Source organism: Camelina sativa, chromosome 13 (genome assembly GCF_000633955.1).
Source record: "Camelina sativa cultivar DH55 chromosome 13, Cs, whole genome shotgun sequence".
Classification (NCBI taxonomy): Eukaryota; Viridiplantae; Streptophyta; class Magnoliopsida; order Brassicales; family Brassicaceae; genus Camelina; species Camelina sativa.
The window spans coordinates 8,983,837-9,006,064 of record NC_025697.1 but is presented as its reverse complement, the minus strand read 5'-3'; the positions used below and the strand labels follow the sequence as shown (position 1 = coordinate 9,006,064).

Genomic DNA, 22,228 nt, shown 5'->3' with positions numbered 1-22,228 from the left:
ACCAGAAAGATGGCCGGGAACGATTGGGTGAACAGTTACTTGGAGGCGATTCTCGACGTCGGTCAGGGTCTTGAAGATGCTCGCTCCTCGCTTCTTCTTAGGGAGAGAGGTCGATTCACTCCCAGCCGTTACTTTGTTGAAGAAGTCATTACTGGCTTCGATGAGACTGATCTTCATAGATCCTGGGTTAAGGTAATCATATAATTATCATTATCATTAAAAAAAAAAAGAAAAAACAGAGTATGTATGATCATTGAGATCGATGTGATGACTGATGAGAGGAGTGTGTGTTTTTTTGGTTAGGCTGTTGCTACGAGGAGTCCACAGGAGAGGAACACACGGTTAGAGAATATGTGTTGGAGGATCTGGAATCTTGCTCGTCAAAAGAAGCAGGTCCTGGCAAAGAACTCTTTTATTCAATTTGTCTTTTTTTTTTTTCTTTTTTTTACACTTTTTGCTCTTTTAACTTTTAAAAGCGAGTTTTGGTGAATTCATCAAGACGTATGCTTGACTTTGATCTTAATTGTTGACTATCATCAGTCAGGCTTTTTTTATTTATTTTGGTCTCTTCAAAGGTTGACTTTTTCAAAGTTTGCATTTTGCAATCGCTTTTTTTTTTAATAAAGGGGATAAAAAGTACATAACTTGAGAAGAACAATTGGATGAAAAAAAAAAGGGGGGAAAAAAATGTTACGGTAATGGCATAGAATTTAACTTTGAGTTGTAGCTTTCTTGTTCTGCTTATGTGGGAATTCATCTTTGCGACTTTGGATCTTAAAAAATATTGACAACTCATGTTTCTGTCGTCTGTGCAGCATGAGGAAAAGGAAGCACAGAGGCTGGCTAAGCGCCGGCTTGAGCGTGAGAGAGGTCGTAGGGAGGCAACAGCTGATATGTCTGAGGAGTTTTCAGAAGGAGAGAAAGGAGATGCCATCACTGATATTTCAACTCTTAGTGAAAGCACTAAACCAAGGTTACCCAGGATTAATTCTGCTGAGTCCATGGAGATATGGGCTAGCCAACAGAAGGGAAATAAGCTGTATCTTGTTTTGATCAGGTATCTGCTCAAATTCTAGTCTTCCAAGTTTTAAATCTTTTTACATGTGTCATGTGTGTGCTCTGCTTTTCCTATGTAGTTTTTAACCTCGTTAAGTCAAGTTATAGTTAGGTTCACCTTCTAGGACTTGTTTTAACATATCATCTGAGTAAATAATTTAGAAACTGATCTGTCAAATGAAAATGTGTAAGGATAGTGATGGAAAGTATCAAGAATGTTCTTACGTTATAGTTGTTTGACAAAATCAATATGCATGCAGTCTTCATGGTCTCATACGTGGTGAAAACATGGAGCTCGGTCGCGATTCTGATACCGGTGGCCAGGTAATGATACTTGATTTATGATATGGACAATTTATTATGGTACAAAGGTAAGTTTGTCCTTCTTACACCGCTTTTTATGTTGCAGGTTAAATATGTTGTAGAACTTGCACGCGCCTTGGGTTCAATGCCAGGAGTTTATAGGGTTGACTTGCTTACTCGACAAGTGTCTTCACCAGATGTTGACTATAGCTATGGCGAACCGACGGAGATGCTGACTCCTAGAGATTCTGAAGATTACTCGGACGAGACGGGGGAGAGTAGCGGTGCTTATATTGTGAGGATACCATTTGGTCCAAAGGACAAGTATATTCCAAAAGAGCTTCTATGGCCTCACATTGCTGAATTTGTTGATGGTGCTATGAACCACATCATGCAAATGTCAAATGTTCTCGGCGAGCAAGTTGGTGTTGGGAAGCCTATTTGGCCTTCTGCCATCCATGGACACTATGCTGATGCTGGTGACGCCGCTGCTTTGCTCTCCGGTGCACTAAATGTGCCTATGCTCCTTACTGGCCACTCACTTGGTCGAGACAAATTAGAGCAGCTTTTGAGACAAGGCCGCCTTTCAAAAGAAGAAATCAATTCTACTTACAAGATTATGCGTCGAATAGAGGGTGAGGAATTATCTCTTGATGTTTCTGAAATGGTAATAACTAGCACGCGCCAGGAAATCGATGAGCAATGGAGATTGTACGATGGTTTTGACCCCATATTGGAGCGTAAACTGCGAGCACGGATGAAGCGGAATGTTAGCTGCTATGGACGGTTCATGCCTCGCATGGTTGTAAGTAACTTAATCTCTCGCTTTCTTGATCCTTGACCATTGACATGGTTAACAGGGACTGAAATCTATGCTTTCCACATTGAGGTTTTATTGCTAACTAATTTGAGATGTTAGTTGGTGACAAACTAACTACCGGTAGATGTCATAAAAATGTTCTGTTTATTTACTTGTTCAGAAAATTCCACCTGGGATGGAGTTCAATCATATTGTCCCACATGGTGGTGATATTGAAGACACAGATGGGAATGAGGAACATCCAACTTCTCCAGATCCACCAATATGGGCTGAGGTTCTTGCATAAAAATTAACATCTATATAATAGTAGATTCTCCTGACTTTCATTATTTTCTCCTGACAAAATATATTTGCATTATCTTTCCGTTAAGCAGTTCACTCGACCTCCAAATTCTCTATGTGATGCAGATAATGCGTTTCTTTTCAAATTCCCGAAAGCCTATGATACTTGCCCTTGCGAGGCCCGATCCAAAAAAGAATATCACAACGTTAGTGAAGGCATTTGGGGAATGCCGTCCACTGAGAGAGCTTGCTAACCTGGTATGTAATTGTCATATATGTATAGGGACTTTTGTAAAGACATTTGTATGAAACCTTGGTTGTTCATTTTATGTTTCTGTTTTGATCACTATTTTGTGCAGGCGCTTATTATGGGTAACCGAGATGGGATTGATGAAATGTCGAGCACGAGTTCTTCGGTTCTCCTTTCTGTTCTAAAGCTAATTGACAAGTATGATCTCTATGGTCAAGTTGCGTACCCTAAACATCACAAACAGTCAGATGTTCCAGACATATATCGCCTTGCTGCAAAGTCGAAGGTACTCTTGGCAGACTTTGTCTCATAGTTCAGAAAATTTAGGATTTATAAACTTAGGTGACTTTCTTCGGCTTGTTAGTGATCAAAGCTTAAGGAAAGGTCCATCATATTATTATATATCATGCTATTGTTTCAAGATCATTCAATTTTTGTCGCCTTAAGTTTCTTGAGCTATTCACCATGAAATCAAAAGGCTCCGATCACAAATAAACATTTCATCTCCAGATAAACATATCTTGATGTAATTATATGTTTGTTTCGATGGTTAGATACTACTCAAGATACTGGTGTCGATTCTTCTCTTTAGTAGATTAATCATTGTTAATGGATTATATGCAGGGTGTTTTTATCAATCCAGCTATCATTGAACCTTTTGGACTTACTCTAATTGAGGTATTGTATTCTCTTGTTGACAAATTCGTGTTTCATGACTTCGTTCTTGTCATCTTGGTAAAATGTGTTCCGTTTTTTTTTCCTTATAGGCTGCGGCTCATGGTTTGCCTATGGTTGCTACACAAAATGGTGGTCCTGTAGATATACACCGGGTATGTTTTTTACGATGAAACATTGAAGTCCCAAAGACTATTACATACCTGCTCATTTGTTCTAAAATGTAACTTGGAGATTTTTTTTTTTCCAGGTCCTGGACAATGGCCTTCTCGTGGATCCTCATGATCAGCAGTCTATTTCTGCAGCTCTTCTTAAGCTTGTTGCTGATAAGCACCTATGGTCAAAGTGTCGCCAAAACGGTTTGAAGAACATTCACCAATTCTCTTGGCCAGAGCACTGCAAAACTTATCTATCTCGCATAACCAGCTTCAAACCAAGACATCCGCAATGGCAAAGTGATGATGGCGGTGATAATTCAGAACCCGAGTCACCTAGTGATTCTTTGAGAGATATACAAGATATATCCTTGAACTTAAAGTTTTCATTTGACGGAAGTGGGAACGATAATTACATGAACCAAGAAGGGAGCTCCATGGACAGGAAGAGCAAAATCGAAGCTGCTGTCCAAAACTGGTCTAAAGGCAAAGATAGCCGCAAAATGGGATCACTGGAGAGGTCAGAGGTTAACTCTGGAAAATTCCCGGCCGTGCGGAGAAGGAAGTTCATTGTTGTTATTGCTCTTGATTTTGATGGGGAACAAGACACGCTAGAGGCTACAAGAAGGATTCTTGATGCGGTTGAAAAGGAAAGAGCTGATGGATCAGTTGGATTCATACTGTCGACATCTCTAACGATCTCTGAGATACAATCTTTCTTGGTGTCAGGGGGCTTAAACCCTAATGATTTTGACGCTTTCATATGCAATAGCGGCAGCGATCTTCACTACACATCCCTCAACAACGAAGACGGTCCTTTTGTTGTTGACTTTTACTACCACTCCCATATTGAATATAGGTGGGGTGGTGAAGGGCTGAGGAAGACTTTGATCCGTTGGGCATCTTCTCTTAACGATAAAAAGGCTGAAAAGGACGAGCAGATAGTCACTCTTGCTGAACATCTTTCAACTGACTACTGCTACACATTTACTGTCAAAAAGCCAGCAGCGGTAAATTTAACCTGGCGCAACACTATTAAGACCGTCTTCACATATCTTTTTAGCTTTCCGTTAAAAGTCATATGTTTTTTTTTTTTTTTTTTAATTCCCAGGTACCTCCAGTAAGAGAGCTCCGGAAGCTGCTGAGAATCCAGGCTTTGCGTTGTCATGTTGTTTATAGTCAGAATGGCACCCGAATTAACGTGATACCAGTGCTGGCTTCTCGTATACAAGCTCTAAGGTAACTTATTAACTACAAAAGTTGTGGTACAATTCTAGTAACTATTGTTTCTGTTTCAGAGCATTTCCCTTAACGACGGTTTTATGGTGAAGCAGGTATTTGTTCGTTCGGTGGGGCATTGACATGGCGAAAATGGCGGTGCTTGTGGGGGAATCAGGCGACACTGATTACGAAGGGCTGCTCGGAGGGCTTCACAAGAGCGTTGTTCTAACGGGTGTGTCTTGCAGCGCAAGCAATGCCTTGCACGCTAACCGGAGCTATCCTCTCACCGATGTGATCTCCTTAGAGAGCAGCAACGTGGTTCACGCACCGGCAGATTCGGATGTTCGTGATGCCCTGAAGAAACTAGAGCTTATCAAGGAGTGAGAGCCTGAAATAAGAGGAACAGAATTCCAATCATCAATGGTTGGTACCGAATGCGAACAATCTTTTTCAATTGACCACATGGTTTGGTTTGTTTACTACTTCGTCGTACATAAGCTGCCGGAAATACCAAATTCTTCTTCTGGTTGTCTTTTTGACACCCACCGGATTTTACTAAATTTATGCAAAGTATTGTAATAAATAATAATAATAAAAAGAAAAGAGGATGCTCCCGGTATTTAATTAACAGAACAAAATTTAAAGTAAATAAAACCATCCCTTTTGATTATAATTAGGAGTCGCTAGGCGACAATTGTCTATAATTAGAGCCACACAGATGGGAAACACATGGCACTTACCCTGAATTAAAGATTGCAAAAGATGTTGAGAGCTAATGTCATTTTCTTCTCAACCATATTTAACAGAGACTCAAGTTATATATATGAGTTCTTATTTAGTATTTTATAATCTATTTATCCAAGAAATGTGAATAGAGAATGCGTATCTGATTGCGTTGTTCTTGGGGGTGTCCCAGGAATGACCTTTTTTAGAAAGTTAAAAAGCCGTTTAGTCGTTCCTTGTTAATGTTTTCCAAAAAAGGCTAAGCCAACACAGATTTTAAAAACACCATAATAGCTACAAACTATGGCCATTATCAACTTTAATTTTAGAAATACGTCATAACAAAAATTGTGGGATACTGAGATGTTGTTAATAGCTACACAAACAGCATACCAATAATGCAATATATATATATTAAGTACATGTTACAAACGATTTATGATTCCTTGTGGATATAATAATATTCGTCTTAAGTTTTAACATCACTTTAGTTAATTAACACGAAGTTCATTATTACTAGAGGCATTGAAAAGCTAAAGTCCTTTTCTAGTGTTAACTCCTTGAAAATGACTAATTTTTTTTTTTTTTTTTTTTGCAACATTTCATTAGAAGAAAGATTAATATCTTTTCAAATGATTTTGGCTTTTGTGGTCTTCCATTTTCCATATAACTCTTTTGGATGACTTGAAATTGTTGCATGTCTGTTTTTAGTATCATTATTTTTGTTGTCATCCACTTGATGGAAAAAGCTTTGACACCTCCTTTACCCCAATTATTTCATAACATGTTGTGAAAAAGTATGAATTTCTTAATTTGACAGTCATGATGTTAAAAAATTAAAATGCAAATTTTCTAACTCGTCTATTTAAAGTTACGTAAACCTTTACATCAAATTTTAGTTCACACAGAATTTAATGTTGATTGACGCATAGTAAAAGAGTACCTGTTTTTTACAAGAAAAGTATTACTACAAAGTACAAACGATCCGGTGGGTAAAATGGTATCATTCTTGTATAAGAGGTACAAGCCGGTAGTGAATTCTGAGTTGGTCGGTCTTAAAATCGTCTAAATTTACTCTATTTCGCATTCTAAAGATTTTGCATATCTCGAAAAGTAGTGTAAAACAAAGACACTTTTCTTGTAAAATAAAAAACTAAAAAATAAGAAAAACAAATTATTTTCTTCTTTTTTTTAAAAAAAAAGAAGAATTTATTGATAACCTAACTAACAACTAAAAGATGAAAACACGACACCAACTTCTACCTGCATACTAAAGTTTCGTCTTTAAATGTTGTAGCTGTTTCCTTACATTTTCCCATCTTCCTCTTATTTCTCTCTCTCCCTTCCCCCAAACTTAAATTCACATTTTAATTGTAACTTCAACAATAATCTTTTTTCTTTTCCCATTATATATTTAATCCTCTCATCTCATCTCAGATCTTGTCCTGGTACCATATCTTCTCTTGAGATCAAGAATTAAGCCTTCTTGTCTCAAGAATCGACATTCGAGAGCTCATATGGACCAAGATAGTCAGAAAGACAAAACGGAAACAGTTTCGTGCTGCAACAACAACAACAGCAAGAGCAAGATCGTGCCTGGAGAAGATCACGGTGGAGATGAGAGCAGCGGTACAAAGAGAAGGAAGAGGAGAAAATCGCCAAAAAAGACGATGAAACAACGTGGTTTAATGTCGTATTGTGAGCTACCGGACTACATGCAAGACAATGAATACATATTAAATTATTACAGAGCTGAATGGTCCATAAGAGATGCTTTCTACAGCGTCTTTAGTTTTCACAATGAGTCTCTCAACATTTGGACGTCAGTAACAAAATTTTCACTTTTAATTTCATTTTGTTTTTTCCTTTGGTTTAATTTTTGTTTGGTTTTTCTAATCATTTGTTTTTGTTTTGGACAGACATGTGATAGGTTTCATCTTATTTGTGGCACTAACCGTCGCCAATATTATTCATCATGATGGATTCTTCCCAGTGGTAAGTTGTCATTCAATCACCAATCATGTCTATTTCGTTTTTAATAACCTGATGTTCAGTCTGAGTTTCAATTTAACCCCTCGAGATCCAACAACTATGCTAGTTTCAGATTAGTCAAGTGGATGTGTCAAGTAGAAATAGATACCTAACTGATTCTGATTAAGATATTTTATTTTCCTAATTAATTATTTAGTACTGGGTTGTTATGATGATTATGAATAGAAATTCTTGGTATATTAGATATCAATTGAGGCATAAAAGATGAAATTAACATATCTATGTATCTAGAAATTATCACAGATTAAAATTTATAACTTTTTTTAATTTTGACATCGTTCTAACTTTTCTATGTACAGTATTCTAGCTAGTTCTTCTTTAGTATTTCCAAACAACTCATCAATAAAATGCCATACATATTATTTTATCATTATACCTAGTACATGTTTGTAAAATATTCAAACAAGTCAATGATTATATAGGCTTAATTATGATGGTATATATATATCCATGTTGATGATTATAGGATGCAAAGAGTCCAGGGAATGTTACAAGGTGGCCATTCTTCGTCTTCTTAGGAGGCTCAATATTTTGCCTACTCGCAAGCAGCATTTGCCACATCTTCTGTTGCCACTCCCAAGACCTTAACGTCTTGCTCCTACGCATAGACTATGCTGGTATCACCGCCATGATCATCACTTCCTTCTTCCCACCAATCTACTACGTCTTCCAGTGTACTCCTCGTTGGTACTTCATCTACCTCGCAGGCATCACTTCCATGGGAATCTTCACAATCATCACACTTTTCACCCCATCACTTTCCGCTCCCAAGTACAGAGCTTTTCGCGCTTTTCTCTTCGCCTCCATGGGGCTCTTTGGGATTGTCCCAGCTTCTCACGCGCTAGTGGTCAACTGGGGAAACCCGCAAAGGAACGTGACGCTACTGTACGAGTTGCTTATGGCAGTGTTCTATCTTGTTGGTACAGGGTTCTATGTAGGGAGAGTGCCGGAAAGGTTTAAACCAGGATGGTTTGATCGTGTGGGACATAGTCATCAGATCTTCCATGTGTTCGTTTTGTTGGGAGCTTTGTCTCACTATGCGGCTGCTCTCATGTTTTTGGACTGGCGTGACCACGTTGGTTGTTAAAACCATATGTGTAATTCTTTTATATAGTATTATTATTAATTTGTTTGTTTCGTACGTGCAGGTGAACAAAATTGTAATAACCCATTTGTTTTATATAATATTGAATTGTAATTTTACTTGTGCCAAGTCTGTTGAATATGCATGAATTTTCACAAGTCCATTTCTATATGAGAAGTTGATGGTAAAAACAAATCTTTGCCCTTCAATAATTTCTCTTTTGTATATGATTTACTTCAATTGTTTTTGCTTTCAATTATGTTCTCCAAAAGAACTCACCACTTTTAGAACGTTAAGCAAAATCATTTTGTTAACTGTAAAAGCAAACACAACAATAAAGACAAAAACTAGCTTTTTTGAAACTTTGGTGAGATGTAAACACAAGAGAAAATTTTGAGTTTTTGACCACAAATGTTCCTCAAAGCCTCCGTTGCCATCAGAGTATTCTCCTCTTTTCTAATTCCAAAAACTTCGATGAAAATACAAGTTTAGGTTTTACTTGGCGTGAATCAACTCTTCTTAACCCAAATGTGATGTTATTGTTAAATTGTTTCAACATTCATAAATTGACCAAACATCTCAACTAAATTTTATATCGGTTTACGCTTAACCAACTTAAATTTGAAATTACCTGCCTCAAACCGGTTATAGCAGTTTGGGGAGAACCGGGCGATTTGATAACGGAGACAAAAGGTTTTCGTTTTTCTTCGTCCAACCGGATCCGAATTGACCCTAAAATTAAGCATGCCATGAACGAGCGACGGTGCCAAACCCAAACACGGAGGCTATGAAAATTGAAAATTAACTTTAGATTTGGCCGGTAAGCATTTTTACAAAGCAATAAATACAAAATTAATGTTATTAGCTTCTCAATTACTCTATTAGTCGTCGGTTTCCTTCCCTAGTATTATTTGTTTCCATTTCTCCTATAATACTTTACCTTTAATGGTTTTATTTGGGAGCCTTTTAATTGACTTGGATTCTCTACTTTAATAATTTATGTAGAGTTATAGAAAAATATATATATTTTTTTTAAAACAACTCATATCTTCTTCCTCTAATACATAAATACAATCCCCAAATGTGTCACTTTGCCCAAGAAACTAGAAAACAAAATATGATACAATCAAATTTTGTTAATATGAAGTTCTCCCTAGCTCCAACTCTTGTTCTTCTTGTCCTTCTCCTCTTTTATCAACATCACTCATCATCTCCAAACCTAAACGCAAACGTTCTCTCTTCATTCGTCGATGCTACGTCCATCGTCGCCCCGTCTCCTTCATCGTCCATGTCCATGGAGTTTAGTATCGCCTCATCAAACTTCACCTTAATTTCGAGTCCTCAACCTCAAAATGTATGTTTCCACTAATCTCTAACTGTATCATATCATTCACTTAATTAAGCGGTGGATTTTTTTGAATTAATGTATTATCATTTGTTGTGATAAGAAAGGAAAGGAGAGGAACAGAATCGAGGAAGATTTAGCGAAATCAAGAGCGGCCATACGTGAAGCCGTGATGTTGAAGAATTTTTCATCGGACAAGAAAGAAACTTTTATTCCTCGTGGAGCCGTTTACAGAAACGCTTACGCATTTCATCAGTGAGTTTCTGTTTCCTTTGTCATCCGTTTTCTCCAATTTTTGTTCCTTCATTTTTTTTCACTTTTTAAAGTTACTTTACATGCTAGTATGAAATAATTCATAAGATTTTTGCCTAAAATAAATAAATAATAATATGACAATTAACTTGAGCTATAGACTGAAAAAAAGATCCAACTGTATCTATGTATGTGCTAATGATCATCATATCACATATGTGCTAATGATTTTTTTCATTTTTTTTTTTGAACAAAGATGTGCTAATGATATATATGAGAATTTTCATTTATAAAGCTATAGTTTGCTCCTTCAATCTATTATTTGGGTTGCCAAGGATAAATTTAAAATTTACAATAATTTTCAATCAAATTACATTTCTTGTTTAAATACTAGTATAAACTATTTTTTTCAAAAATTAATCCTTTCATAATTGAAATATTCAAAAAGTACGTATAAATTCGTTTTGCTTGAATTATTTACTCGTTTGCTTTGGGAAAGGAAGCGAGGTATAATTCTAATTCTTCCTCGTCCCTTAGTTCTCATCGTCTCGTTAAACTCGACTAATTTAAGTATTCATACTTCTTTTCTTTTCATTTTTTTTTGTTTTTTACTTCAACATACATTGCTTTTCTTATAGTATTACACACAAACTAACCTGCGTATAGTGAATACACAAATGAATATTTCTCAAAAATCTTAACGCAAATTGTACCTTTAAAAAGAATTGCGTAAACTGTATGATATTTTAAAAAGATGTAAAGTTTATTTAATTGTTAAATATAGTCAACGTGTCTATGAAATACTATGCACAATGGTATGCGGGTAAAGGAGAAACGTAGCACCTACTTAAAGCCCTGCTTTGGTAATTGTAGTCACAGCTCTCTGTTATCTTCGAATTACAACCTTTGTTCCTACTTTTTATTGACTTTTTAAAATTATAACCTTTTGCACGTTTTACAAATAAAATTGTTATTCACAATTAGTTTTGGTTATGTTGTGTTTTACTGTGTTTATGAATTATGATTGAACACTAATTTCAAATAGACATGAAACCATACTGTTACATGCATGAAAATTCAATATATTGTCAGATATCGATTTCAACCTAATTAAGCCAACAACATTTTTGCTTATAAATTGAGCAGAAGCCATATAGAGATGGAGAAGAAATTCAAAGTGTGGGTGTACAGAGAAGGTGAGACACCTTTAGTACATATGGGTTCAATGAACAACATATACAGCATTGAAGGCCAATTCGTGGACGNTAAGTATTCATACTTCTTTTCTTTTCATTTTTTTGTTTTTTACCTCAACACATTGCTTTTCTTATATTACACACAAAAACTACCGTGCGTATAGTGAATACAAAAATGAATATTTCTCCAAAATCTTAACGCAAATTGTACCTTTAAGAATTGCGTACACTGTATGATATTTAAAAATGATGTAAAGTTTATTTAATTGTTAAATATAGTCAACGTGTATATTTAAAAAAGATGTAATGATGCACAATGGTATGCGGGTAGAGGGGAAACGTAGCACCTACTTAAAGCCCTGCTTTGGTAATTGTAGTCACAGCTCTCTGTTATCTTCGAGTTACAACCTTTGTTCCTACTTTTTGTTGACTTTTTTAAATTATAACTTTTTGCACGTTTTACAAATAAAATTGCTATTCACAATTAGTTTTGGTTATGTTGTTTACTGTGTTTATGAATTATGATTGAAAACTAATTTCAAATATACATGAAACCATACTGTTCCATGAAAATACAATATATTGTCAGATAACGAATTCAACCTAATTAAGCCAACAACACTTTTTCTTATGAAATTGAGCAGAAGCCATATAGAGATGGAGAAGAAATTCAAAGTGTGGGTGTACAGAGAAGGTGAGACACCTTTAGTACATATGGGTCCAATGAACAACATATACAGCATTGAAGGCCAATTCGTGGACGAGATCGAGAGAGGCATGAGCCCGTTCGCGGCTAGCCACCCCGAGGAGGCTCACGCTTTCCTCCTCCCTGTCAGCATCGCCAACGTTGTTCATTACTTATACCGCCCACTTGTTACCTACTCGAGGGAACAACTTCACAAAGTTTTTCTTGACTATGTCAATGTTGTGGCTCACAAGTATCCTTATTGGAACAGAAGCCTCGGAGCCGACCATTTCTTCGTTTCTTGCCATGACTGGGTTTGTTTTGTTTCTGGAACCGTACTTATTTTTGTAATTTTGATACTAAAACTGTAACATTTTCAAGACGCGCGTGTTGCAGGCACCAGACGTCTCAGGAGCGAACCCGGAGCTGTTGAAAAACATGATAAGAGTTCTCTGCAACGCCAACACATCAGAAGGTTTTAAACCCCAACGAGACGTCTCAATCCCGGAGATCAACATCCCCAGTGGAAAGCTGGGACCACCTCAGTTATCCAACTCTTCCGGCCATGACCGACCCATCCTTGCTTTCTTCGCAGGCGGCTCACACGGCTATATCCGCAAGATTCTACTGCAGCATTGGAAAGACAAAGACGAGGAGGTCCAAGTCCACGAGTACTTGTCTAAAAACAAAGATTACTTCAAGCTCATGTCCAAGGCAAGGTTTTGTCTCTGTCCTAGTGGCTACGAAGTAGCTAGCCCTCGAGTTGTTGCAGCTATTAACTTAGGTTGTGTCCCTGTCATCATCTCTGATCACTACGCCTTGCCCTTCTCAGACGTTCTTGATTGGACTAAGTTCACCATTCATGTTCCCTCTGAGAAGATCCCTGAGATAAAAACCATACTAAAGAACGTGTCTTGGAGACGCTACAGGGTCTTGCAGAGAAGGGTTTTGCAGGTCCAGAGACATTTCGTGCTCAACAGACCTTCACAACCGTTTGACATGCTTCAAATGCTTCTTCACTCTGTTTGGTTGAGAAGACTTAACGTGAGGTTGCCTTTGTGATTCTACATATTCTGGTTTTTGGGGGATGAATATTGGTATAGAACAAGAACGTGAACAGTACAACATCGAAAGCAGCTACAACAATAACCAAAAGTTTGCATATAATAAATTACTTAAAACAGTTTTAAGACTGTTTCTGTATAATGAATTGTTTATGTTTAAATCACTCTTCATAACTCTAGTTCGATCACATGTAATCGTTTGGTCTCTATAGGCATCTTGTCCAACTCAAAGGTAACCAAACCAGAGGAGGAATCATACTCAAACGCGATCTCATTTGACTCAAGAACGCATCTCTTAGGCTTCACCGATGAGTAAGATCCGAATTTACCGCATCCCTTAACTTCCATTACCACTTTCTTCTTCTCAACTTCATATCTTAGTCCTTCGATAGCTCCTCCCGAATTATACATGTTTACAAGACCGATTGGGGCAAAAGATACACCATCAACCAGATGACAAATGGGGCTCACCGTGAAGATCTCGTGCTCGCTGATTCTGAGAGAGATTGGAAGAGACACATTGTATGGCATAACGCAGAGTTCACCTCTGCTCTGGGAGTAAACAGCACATTCTCCATTCCAGGTTGTTGGATCAGTGGAGGCCTCAGATATTAAATGCACATCACGACCACGAAAGGAGCCAGTGATGCTATCAGTTTTTGTCTGGTGGAAGATGTTTTTCTTTTCTGTGCTGCTCCAAGCTGCTCCTTGACAGTTATAGACGCCAAGAACTCCAGTGTACTTGTTCATGTTCCATATCTTTAGCAAGCTGAAACCAAAACAAGACTCAGTAAAGAAAATGAGCAATCAAAAATGTGAATAATTTGTCTTTATAGCTTACCTGACACCATCACGAGTAGGATCTGCGAACAAACAATCACGGGTTGGTCTACCAGGTAATCGACAACGAAGGATTGATCCATCAGGCAACACAAGCTTTCTTAGAAGCTCAAAGTTGTGCTTTCCAGGAGCATCACTACTCACCAAGAAAAGAAACATGTATCGATGTAAGTTTACAATTCAATAAACAAGAGCAAGTATAGATATAGTAAGGTTCCATGATCCACACCTGACATAGATAGGTCCACCACTGATGGCCCTAGCAGAGGCATGGTACTCTGCAGCAGGGTGCACGGAATGGAACATGTCCCAGTCAGGCTGCATAAACTCTCCCAAAAACACACTGTTATAAGCAACAGAGGCTATGTGGATGGTGTGAGACACCGGATCTCGTGGGTAGAAATCATCCGATGCTCTAATCACCGCAGCTTGCTTCGAGCAGTATAGAGCATCCGTATTGTGACTCATACAAGCAATACATCCATTATCAGGGAAGTTCTTTGCAACAGAGGCGTCAAGAGCTTGATGAAACTGCCGCGTTAACTCAACCCTACCACCTAACCCACCACCCAAAGTCTCCAATNCAAAGGTAACCAAACCAGAGGAGGAATCATACTCAAACGCGATCTCATTTGACTCAAGAACGCATCTCTTAGGCTTCACCGATGAGTAAGATCCGAATTTACCGCATCCCTTAACTTCCATTACCACTTTCTTCTTCTCAACTTCATATCTTAGTCCTTCGATAGCTCCTCCCGAATTATACATGTTTACAAGACCGATTGGGGCAAAAGATACACCATCAACCAGATGACAAATGGGGCTCACCGTGAAGATCTCGTGCTCGCTGATTCTGAGAGAGATTGGAAGAGACACATTGTATGGCATAACGCAGAGTTCACCTCTGCTCTGGGAGTAAACAGCACATTCTCCATTCCAGGTTGTTGGATCAGTGGAGGCCTCAGATATTAAATGCACATCACGACCACGAAAGGAGCCAGTGATGCTATCAGTTTTTGTCTGGTGGAAGATGTTTTTCTTTTCTGTGCTGCTCCAAGCTGCTCCTTGACAGTTATAGACGCCAAGAACTCCAGTGTACTTGTTCATGTTCCATATCTTTAGCAAGCTGAAACCAAAACAAGACTCAGTAAAGAAAATGAGCAATCAAAAATGTGAATAATTTGTCTTTATAGCTTACCTGACACCATCACGAGTAGGATCTGCGAACAAACAATCACGGGTTGGTCTACCAGGTAATCGACAACGAAGGATTGATCCATCAGGCAACACAAGCTTTCTTAGAAGCTCAAAGTTGTGCTTTCCAGGAGCATCACTACTCACCAAGAAAAGAAACATGTATCGATGTAAGTTTACAATTCAATAAACAAGAGCAAGTATAGATATAGTAAGGTTCCATGATCCACACCTGACATAGATAGGTCCACCACTGATGGCCCTAGCAGAGGCATGGTACTCTGCAGCAGGGTGCACGGAATGGAACATGTCCCAGTCAGGCTGCATAAACTCTCCCAAAAACACACTGTTATAAGCAACAGAGGCTATGTGGATGGTGTGAGACACCGGATCTCGTGGGTAGAAATCATCCGATGCTCTAATCACCGCAGCTTGCTTCGAGCAGTATAGAGCATCCGTATTGTGACTCATACAAGCAATACATCCATTATCAGGGAAGTTCTTTGCAACAGAGGCGTCAAGAGCTTGATGAAACTGCCGCGTTAACTCAACCCTACCACCTAACCCACCACCCAAAGTCTCCAATATACACTGCACATCAACCTTCACACCGTCCACACCAGCATCAGCCAAGTAACTATGAAGCTCGTTGTAAAACTTATACACCTTCTTAGGGTTAACCAAACCCAACCCTTGAAGCGTCATCACATCAGTCTTCCACGTCGGGTCATTCTCCACCACACCTTCTGTAGCATTCGGATACTTCATCACAGATCCGTACTCTCCCCCGGGTCTAACCCCGCCCCAGTAACCCGTTATCGCGTGCCACACGTAAACATATTTCAAACCATGTTTCTCTTTAGCTATCTTGACAATGTTCTCAATCCCAACTTTGGGATCATCCTTCTTCTGAAACTTAGCGTTCTCCTTGATCCCGGTCAACCGAAACACCGGCGACTCTGTCTTCTCTTCGACGGTGTCATCACTCGCAACGGACTGCCACCCGTCGTCGATAATGACAAACTTCGGCGGCGTTCCACCGGCGGCTAGAGATTCAAGACCAGCCTCGACGCCTTCTTGAGTCACTTCTTGATAAAACGCGTCCCAAGTACACCACCCGAAGTAGTCAACGATCCCTGGAAGCTTCTTATCGTGACGCTGACGGAAACTATTCAAATGCGACTTAACGGTGCGAATAGCGTCCGTGATCGTCTGAAACGGATCCGTGCCGGCGTGAATATACAGAGAGTGAGTAAACGACGACCGTTTAGTGTCGGCGTCACCGCTCTCCAAACAGAGCTCAACCTCGTCGGTAACGTTTCCTTGAAGACACGAACGGAAAGATCCATCGATTAACGGCAAGAAGACGGTGTAAAGCTTCTGGTTACTCTCGACGCCGTCAGCTCCGTCAGGCTCGAGGTGAGATCCACCGTTGTTCTCGACCAATAAGAACTGCGTCTCGTAAGGGATGTCTCGGCCCATTTCGCCCATTCTCTGGGCCATCCACCAGAGCTTAAACCGAAAACAAGACATAAACCGGGAATCGCGTAACGTACCGATCGGTACGATGTATTTGCTCTGTGCTTTGTCGAACACCGCTCCGAGGAAGACTCCTTCGACCGGTCCAGCCTCCGATGCTGACGTCGTGATGACATTGTTTGGTAAACCGATTAAAATCGTTCGGTTTTTGATGATTAGATTCCCATTGGAGATACGAACCGCCGGTTTAATCGTCATATCTTCTTCTTCTTCTTCTTCTCTGTACCTTGTCTTGAACGACGATGCTGCCTCGTTTCTCTGTGATAATAATAATAATAATAAATCACAAATTTTAGAGATCGAGAGTTTATGTAATCTCCCATGGATAAAGAGATCTGAAGAAGAAAGAGAAGTAGTACCTTATATGAACAAAACTGAAACGCACGAGTAGATGAACAACAATGCCTGAAACGAATACGAAAGTGTGATGGGAGAGGAGTGTGAGGTTTGGATTTGAAAGAAAGAGAAGAAGAAGAAGAGGATAATGGAGTTGGAGATGTGAGAGAGTAGTTGATCAGAAGAGGATGAACCCTTTTTATACGGTAGATTCCATTGTAGCAAGTCTGTGACGCCATTTTTATTTTTGTTGTTGCTCTGTTTCTTCCTTGTTTTGGGAAATCGTGTGAATGAAATATTTTTACGAGTTTCAGGGAAATCTTTTTTAACTCTTTTTATCCGATTCCAAAGGTCTAATTACATACATTTATAAAATTTATTAGTAGTACNAAAAAAAAAAAAAAAAAAAATTATTAGTAGTATATAGTAATTAATAAATATTTCTTTTTTCGATTTTACATTTTAAGTACTTTTCTTTTGACACGTCTTGTGTTTCTTGTGATTGTTTCTTTCTTATCGTGCAAGAACTGCAAGTAATCTCTTTTTTTTTTTCATAAATCTTACCACATGATAATACTATTCAATTTTCAAATATTTACAGAAAGCTTTCATGTTAAAAAGCTTGAGGGATGAAAATATCAATTTTTAGCGTAAGGTTGGGTCAAAACGAAATCGAGAAACCCAAATATTTTTCTTGTTTTGTTGGTGACAGATGATACAAAGATAGAATGATATTATAGTTGACCGTTGACAAGTAAAAAAAAAAAGGGAGGATGAGTTTGCCACGTAGGATAATAAGGTTTCTATTGGCACGCGCGGCGTGTTGGTTCGATATTTTTAAAGATATTTTATTATGTTTTTAAGGATTCAAAAAAGATATATTTCCACGACTTTATTACGTGTCATCGTGTCACCGGATAATAATAGGCTCTTATATCTTATCACGAGACGTAATTATTGTATTATTTTTCTTCAACCTACCAAAAATCTAAAATTATAAATTTTCTTGTATCTTGTAACCAAAAATATGACTATTGACAAATAGTCGTCTTCTGTAATGGTTTTTATTGCTTTTTTTTTTTTTATCCCAAATACTTTGTAAACTTTCCTGTTGCATGGTATTTTTCTGTACTTCCAATATTTCCTATTCTCTCATATATAGTACTATTAAATGTAAATGATTATATATGTTACAAATACCATGTCAAGTAACTATGAAGCTCATTGTAGAACTTATGTTAATGTCCCTTGGTTATTAGTTTATGTAATTTGAGAATATAATTTAAGAATATGAAAATAGACTGACATCAACAGATCAACTTGTTCGCCCAGAATATGAAAATAGAAAATTTGTAAAATCGAAAGGGTGCAAATAGACAGGAATCTTCATACAAGTGGCTAAATTATCTTCGCTGATCTCAACTTGCTTCAACCAGATATCGATCATTGTGCGGTGCCACCAAGTCCCCTGATTTTTTTTTCTCTCATTTTATAAAATTAAAACTTATTAAAAAAAAGAGATAGATAGAGAGTACTTCACGAAACTCGAATAATTTGATGTTTTCTGTCGTTTTTATTGTCTCTTTGTTCGCTGTATTTATTATAATTACTAGTAATAATTTACAGAAAACGAAATATTCGGAGATGCATGATTCGCTCGCAACGGGTGATTTGGATCGGAAAGTGATTGGGAGAAAGCAAATCCACTTGTTGGTATTTTTTTTCTTACGAGCGAACAAAAAGTTTAGAGAGTTTTGTCTTAACTGGACCCAATGGGTTTGTTTATCCGTCCATGTTGTACATCTTACATTAGTTGGCGGATAAGGTTTTGTCAGATATTATTTTGGTCGATTACCCATATATTATCGCGATAACGAACAAAAATATCATCTCCAACTACTCATGTAGTCGTCACTGGGATATTAAGAAGTACTCACCGACCATCGCTATTTGGCGACTTCTATATCTCCACCTTTTTGTCAGTCCTCCATCCGGTCTCAAGTCTGTATCCAACATTTAGTCGGCGATTTTTTTTTTTGAATGGTATTAGGGACGACATTACTAATTTACTATTGTATAACACTTTCACGCGGTTTCACCTATACCATTTTTTAATTGTACTAGGTAGGTGGCCGTGCTATGCGCGGGTTGTTGTTTTCATTTGTGCTGTTAATTTTTTTTGTTTTGTATTTTTGTCTTTTAACATTTATTTATAGGATGTTTTGTGTAAATTTTTAAATTATGTGTGTTTAATAGCAGTCGCCTCAACCAATGTTTCATACTCTGCAATAGATGTTTGAAGAATAGTAGAATACCAATTCCTTCTTCTCGACAACCGCAGAAATAACAATATCAAACACCTTCTTTTCAACCGCAATAGTTCCACATAGAGCAGTTGCAACAACAACAACTACTAATAAAAACACTCAAATACAAAATTACATCATCTAAAGAAATATGTATAATCCACTTGAAAATAATAAGCAATAGTCCTCACAAAAACAAACAAACTTCACTAACCAACATCTCGTCTCAATATTTTTAGGCCCTAGGTGAACTAAATTTTTGAAACCTCTTTCACAGTTTTTTTTGTGCCCTTTGTTCAAAGGTTTTTTTTTCTGAATTTTGGAGTGGACCCTTGGATTTTGCCCCTCCCGCCACCCCCTTGAGCCGGGCCAACATCGAGAGGCTTTTGAAAAGATTTGTGAGATTTTTGTGTTATGTTATTAATTTAACTTTAGATTGAAAAAGTGAGGTTGATTCTAATATGCGATAAGGCTACATGCATACACCCTAATCATAAACCCTAAAGAACCTCAACGGTAACATACCATAGCAATTTTCAACCCAATCGCATCATATCCAATATTCTGGATCGAGCTATTGTACTAAGAGTTGCTACACTAAAATATCAGACAAAAATGTAGGAAATGATAATGAATCAATACAATACAGACCACACACAAAAAACTTACAAACAACAAATGGTCAAAGATACACTTAAAAGATCAGGCATGTCAGAATTGAGGGTACCTTGAAGACGGGTCCAAATCCATCTTCGCCAAGTTTGTGAGTTGGGTGAAAATCTTTGATCGCGGAAACTAACTTTAAAAGAGACATATTTGGTTTTGCTTCTACTCAAATTACTTCCGTCTCAAAAACTTCTTCTTTAGTTTTGTGATAGAAAATTGATTTGAAATTGGAACATCAAAGAGAGATATTCAAAGAAGAGAGAAAGAGGAGATGAGAGAGAGAGAGCCTAATTCTCCAAATGTATTACATTTCTACTTCAGGTGAAAATGGTGGCAAATCAATTACAATTACGCTCTTGTTTGAGACAATTATAAAGGATATGTTGGTGGTGATACACGAAATGTCTGTTACAACGTGAACACATCAGCCGCTACTCTCTTTCTCTCTCTATGGGTTGAGGAAGAAAAGCTTATGGTGTGAAGAAGAAGAAGAGGGAGACTTTTTACTTTTTTTGATTTGGTGTGTCAGAGACTTACGAACAAAGAGAAAATGACGTGAAACCGAAAATAATTAACATTCAAAAATTTGAGTTGTATTAATTGTTATATTTTGATTAGCTAGCTATTTTAAATTAGGTGTCAGATGTGGTATGCTGAGGGAGAGAATTAGCCAACTTTCATATTATAGATTCCAACTTAGATTAAATAAATGATGGTTTTAACACATTATAGTACGTAGTACATGTGTAACAAATATTCAGAAGCCAATTACAACTTTAAAATATTTTTTTCTTCATTAATATCAATTCATAAATAGCTGAACAAGGAATAATTAATTAGTTAACACACACACACATGCAGTTAGTTCCAAACGTTTAAGCACACCATACAAACCAATACATATAGCTAGGTCATATAATTAAGCAAACAACACACATATAGCATAATTAAGTACAACAAGTCCGACTCCGATAGAGTATAGACGATGTGGCTCGAGATTAATACAACACACAGATACATAATGACACATTAAAAGGACCACGGAAATTATAAATCTTGATGATGAGATTATAAATCTCGATGATCAATCGATGACCAAGGACATAATCTTTTCCTGAAGATTTGGCTGGATCGGCTGCACTCTATATCCAAATTGCCCATCATGATCTCTCATCATCATTCCTCTTGCGTTGCTAGCTATAGCCATCTCCTGTTGTTGCTGCAATTTCCAAAATGCCATATATATATATATATCCATATTACTCAGAACACAAACATACGTACTAATAGTTTCAAACCAAATGTCATACGCAAAAGCCTTATATTAATTTACATACGTACCAGCTGGAAATGGAGTTGCCGATTCTCCTCTACAATCATCTTCTCCTGTACAAAATAAAATAAAAAAAATGATGTAATCATTTATACATATTTCAGTCCGAAAGCTAAGTAGTAAACAATATAAATTGTTATATTATGCTCACAGTTCTTCTCTTTGTCATGACGATCTCCGACTGTGACAATTAAGCAGACCAAATAAGAGTTAAATGGTTGAATGTATTTATACATATATACATGTGTATGAATGAATGAACGTAGAGATGTGCACATGCCTGGTGGTCTCGGACTTTGTCGAGGCCGTGTTCAATGGCGTGCTCTACAGCCATCAGGTTTTTCAAGTTGAGAGACTGTATATCTTCCCCCTTCAAATGCCTGTATTCACAGTTTATATTCAGTACGTAGCAAGATTATTTCTATCAAGATACCTCCGTAAAGATATGGCACTGTACTGAAGGGTGATCGACCGACCTGAGCTCCACTTGTAAGCTATCATTCTCTTTTTTGATCCTATCAATCTCATTGCTGAGGTTCTGGAGATCAATATTGTTCAGCATATATATATGTATTAGATGAGTGATAGTAGATTTTAAGAATTTACATCACAGTAAAAAAAAAAACACATATTAATACACTAAACAAATTCAAGAAACAGATCTGGTTATAATTGACAAGTCTCGTCTCTCTCTATTCATGTTTCATGCAGAACATATAGAACAGTAACACACATATCTTGACATCCTTCTATGCAAAAGTTTACACAGATATGTATACACATAAATACTAGGTAGTGACTTAAATGGTATACAGCCCTCTGTCTGCTTATTACTCTATAGAGATATATCT

The 22,228-nt window shown here is 37.5% G+C and overlaps 5 protein-coding genes across 6 annotated transcripts in view; 3 read left to right on the top strand and 2 right to left on the bottom strand.

Annotated features, from left to right (window-relative positions):
- Nucleotides 7-5,390, top strand: LOC104736104 (sucrose-phosphate synthase 1). The gene is made up of 13 exons (XM_010456033.1): nucleotides 7-192; nucleotides 304-393; nucleotides 816-1,057; nucleotides 1,317-1,380; nucleotides 1,466-2,164; nucleotides 2,340-2,453; nucleotides 2,588-2,719; nucleotides 2,821-2,997; nucleotides 3,336-3,389; nucleotides 3,479-3,541; nucleotides 3,637-4,551; nucleotides 4,653-4,780; nucleotides 4,876-5,390. The coding sequence occupies exons 1-13, from the start codon at nucleotides 10-12 to the stop codon at nucleotides 5,144-5,146; spliced, it is 3,132 nt and encodes a 1,043-aa protein (XP_010454335.1). The 5' UTR covers nucleotides 7-9; the 3' UTR covers nucleotides 5,147-5,390.
- On the top strand, nucleotides 6,784-8,782 carry LOC104736103 (heptahelical transmembrane protein 1-like). Its single transcript, XM_010456031.2, has 3 exons — nucleotides 6,784-7,307; nucleotides 7,405-7,480; nucleotides 8,004-8,782. Exons 1-3 carry the CDS (start codon nucleotides 7,003-7,005, stop codon nucleotides 8,622-8,624), a joined length of 1,002 nt encoding a protein of 333 aa, XP_010454333.1. The 5' UTR covers nucleotides 6,784-7,002; the 3' UTR covers nucleotides 8,625-8,782.
- On the top strand, nucleotides 9,739-14,796 carry LOC104736101 (probable glycosyltransferase At5g20260). Its single transcript, XM_010456029.2, has 5 exons — nucleotides 9,739-9,975; nucleotides 10,070-10,221; nucleotides 12,059-12,413; nucleotides 12,496-13,395; nucleotides 14,593-14,796. Exons 1-4 carry the CDS (start codon nucleotides 9,739-9,741, stop codon nucleotides 13,159-13,161), a joined length of 1,410 nt encoding a protein of 469 aa, XP_010454331.2. The 3' UTR covers nucleotides 13,162-13,395; nucleotides 14,593-14,796.
- Nucleotides 13,194-17,414, bottom strand: LOC104736102 (probable galactinol--sucrose galactosyltransferase 6). Of its 2 annotated transcripts, XM_019234995.1 has the most exons (5): nucleotides 17,096-17,413; nucleotides 15,767-16,994; nucleotides 14,233-14,569; nucleotides 14,005-14,139; nucleotides 13,194-13,932 (listed from the first exon to the last, which is right to left on the bottom strand). In XM_019234995.1, exons 1-5 carry the CDS (start codon nucleotides 17,309-17,311, stop codon nucleotides 13,332-13,334), a joined length of 2,517 nt encoding a protein of 838 aa, XP_019090540.1. In that variant the 5' UTR covers nucleotides 17,312-17,413; the 3' UTR covers nucleotides 13,194-13,331. The 2 variants fall into 2 exon arrangements, with proteins under 2 accessions (XP_019090540.1, XP_019090541.1); XM_019234996.1 differs by lacking the exons at nucleotides 14,005-14,139; nucleotides 14,233-14,569 and adding an exon at nucleotides 15,202-15,336 and having other exon boundaries at nucleotides 15,430-16,994; nucleotides 17,096-17,414.
- LOC104736099 (floral homeotic protein PISTILLATA-like) overlaps nucleotides 20,863-22,228 on the bottom strand; it is a 3,762-nt gene continuing 2,396 nt past the window's right edge. The window contains exons 2-6 of the mRNA XM_010456026.2: nucleotides 21,854-21,915; nucleotides 21,658-21,757; nucleotides 21,529-21,558; nucleotides 21,386-21,430; nucleotides 20,863-21,263 (exon numbers count right to left, since the gene is read on the bottom strand). Coding sequence (XP_010454328.1) covers nucleotides 21,129-21,263; nucleotides 21,386-21,430; nucleotides 21,529-21,558; nucleotides 21,658-21,757; nucleotides 21,854-21,915 — 372 coding nt within the window. The 3' untranslated portion in view covers nucleotides 20,863-21,128. The remainder of the gene's footprint in view (nucleotides 21,264-21,385; nucleotides 21,431-21,528; nucleotides 21,559-21,657; nucleotides 21,758-21,853; nucleotides 21,916-22,228) is intronic.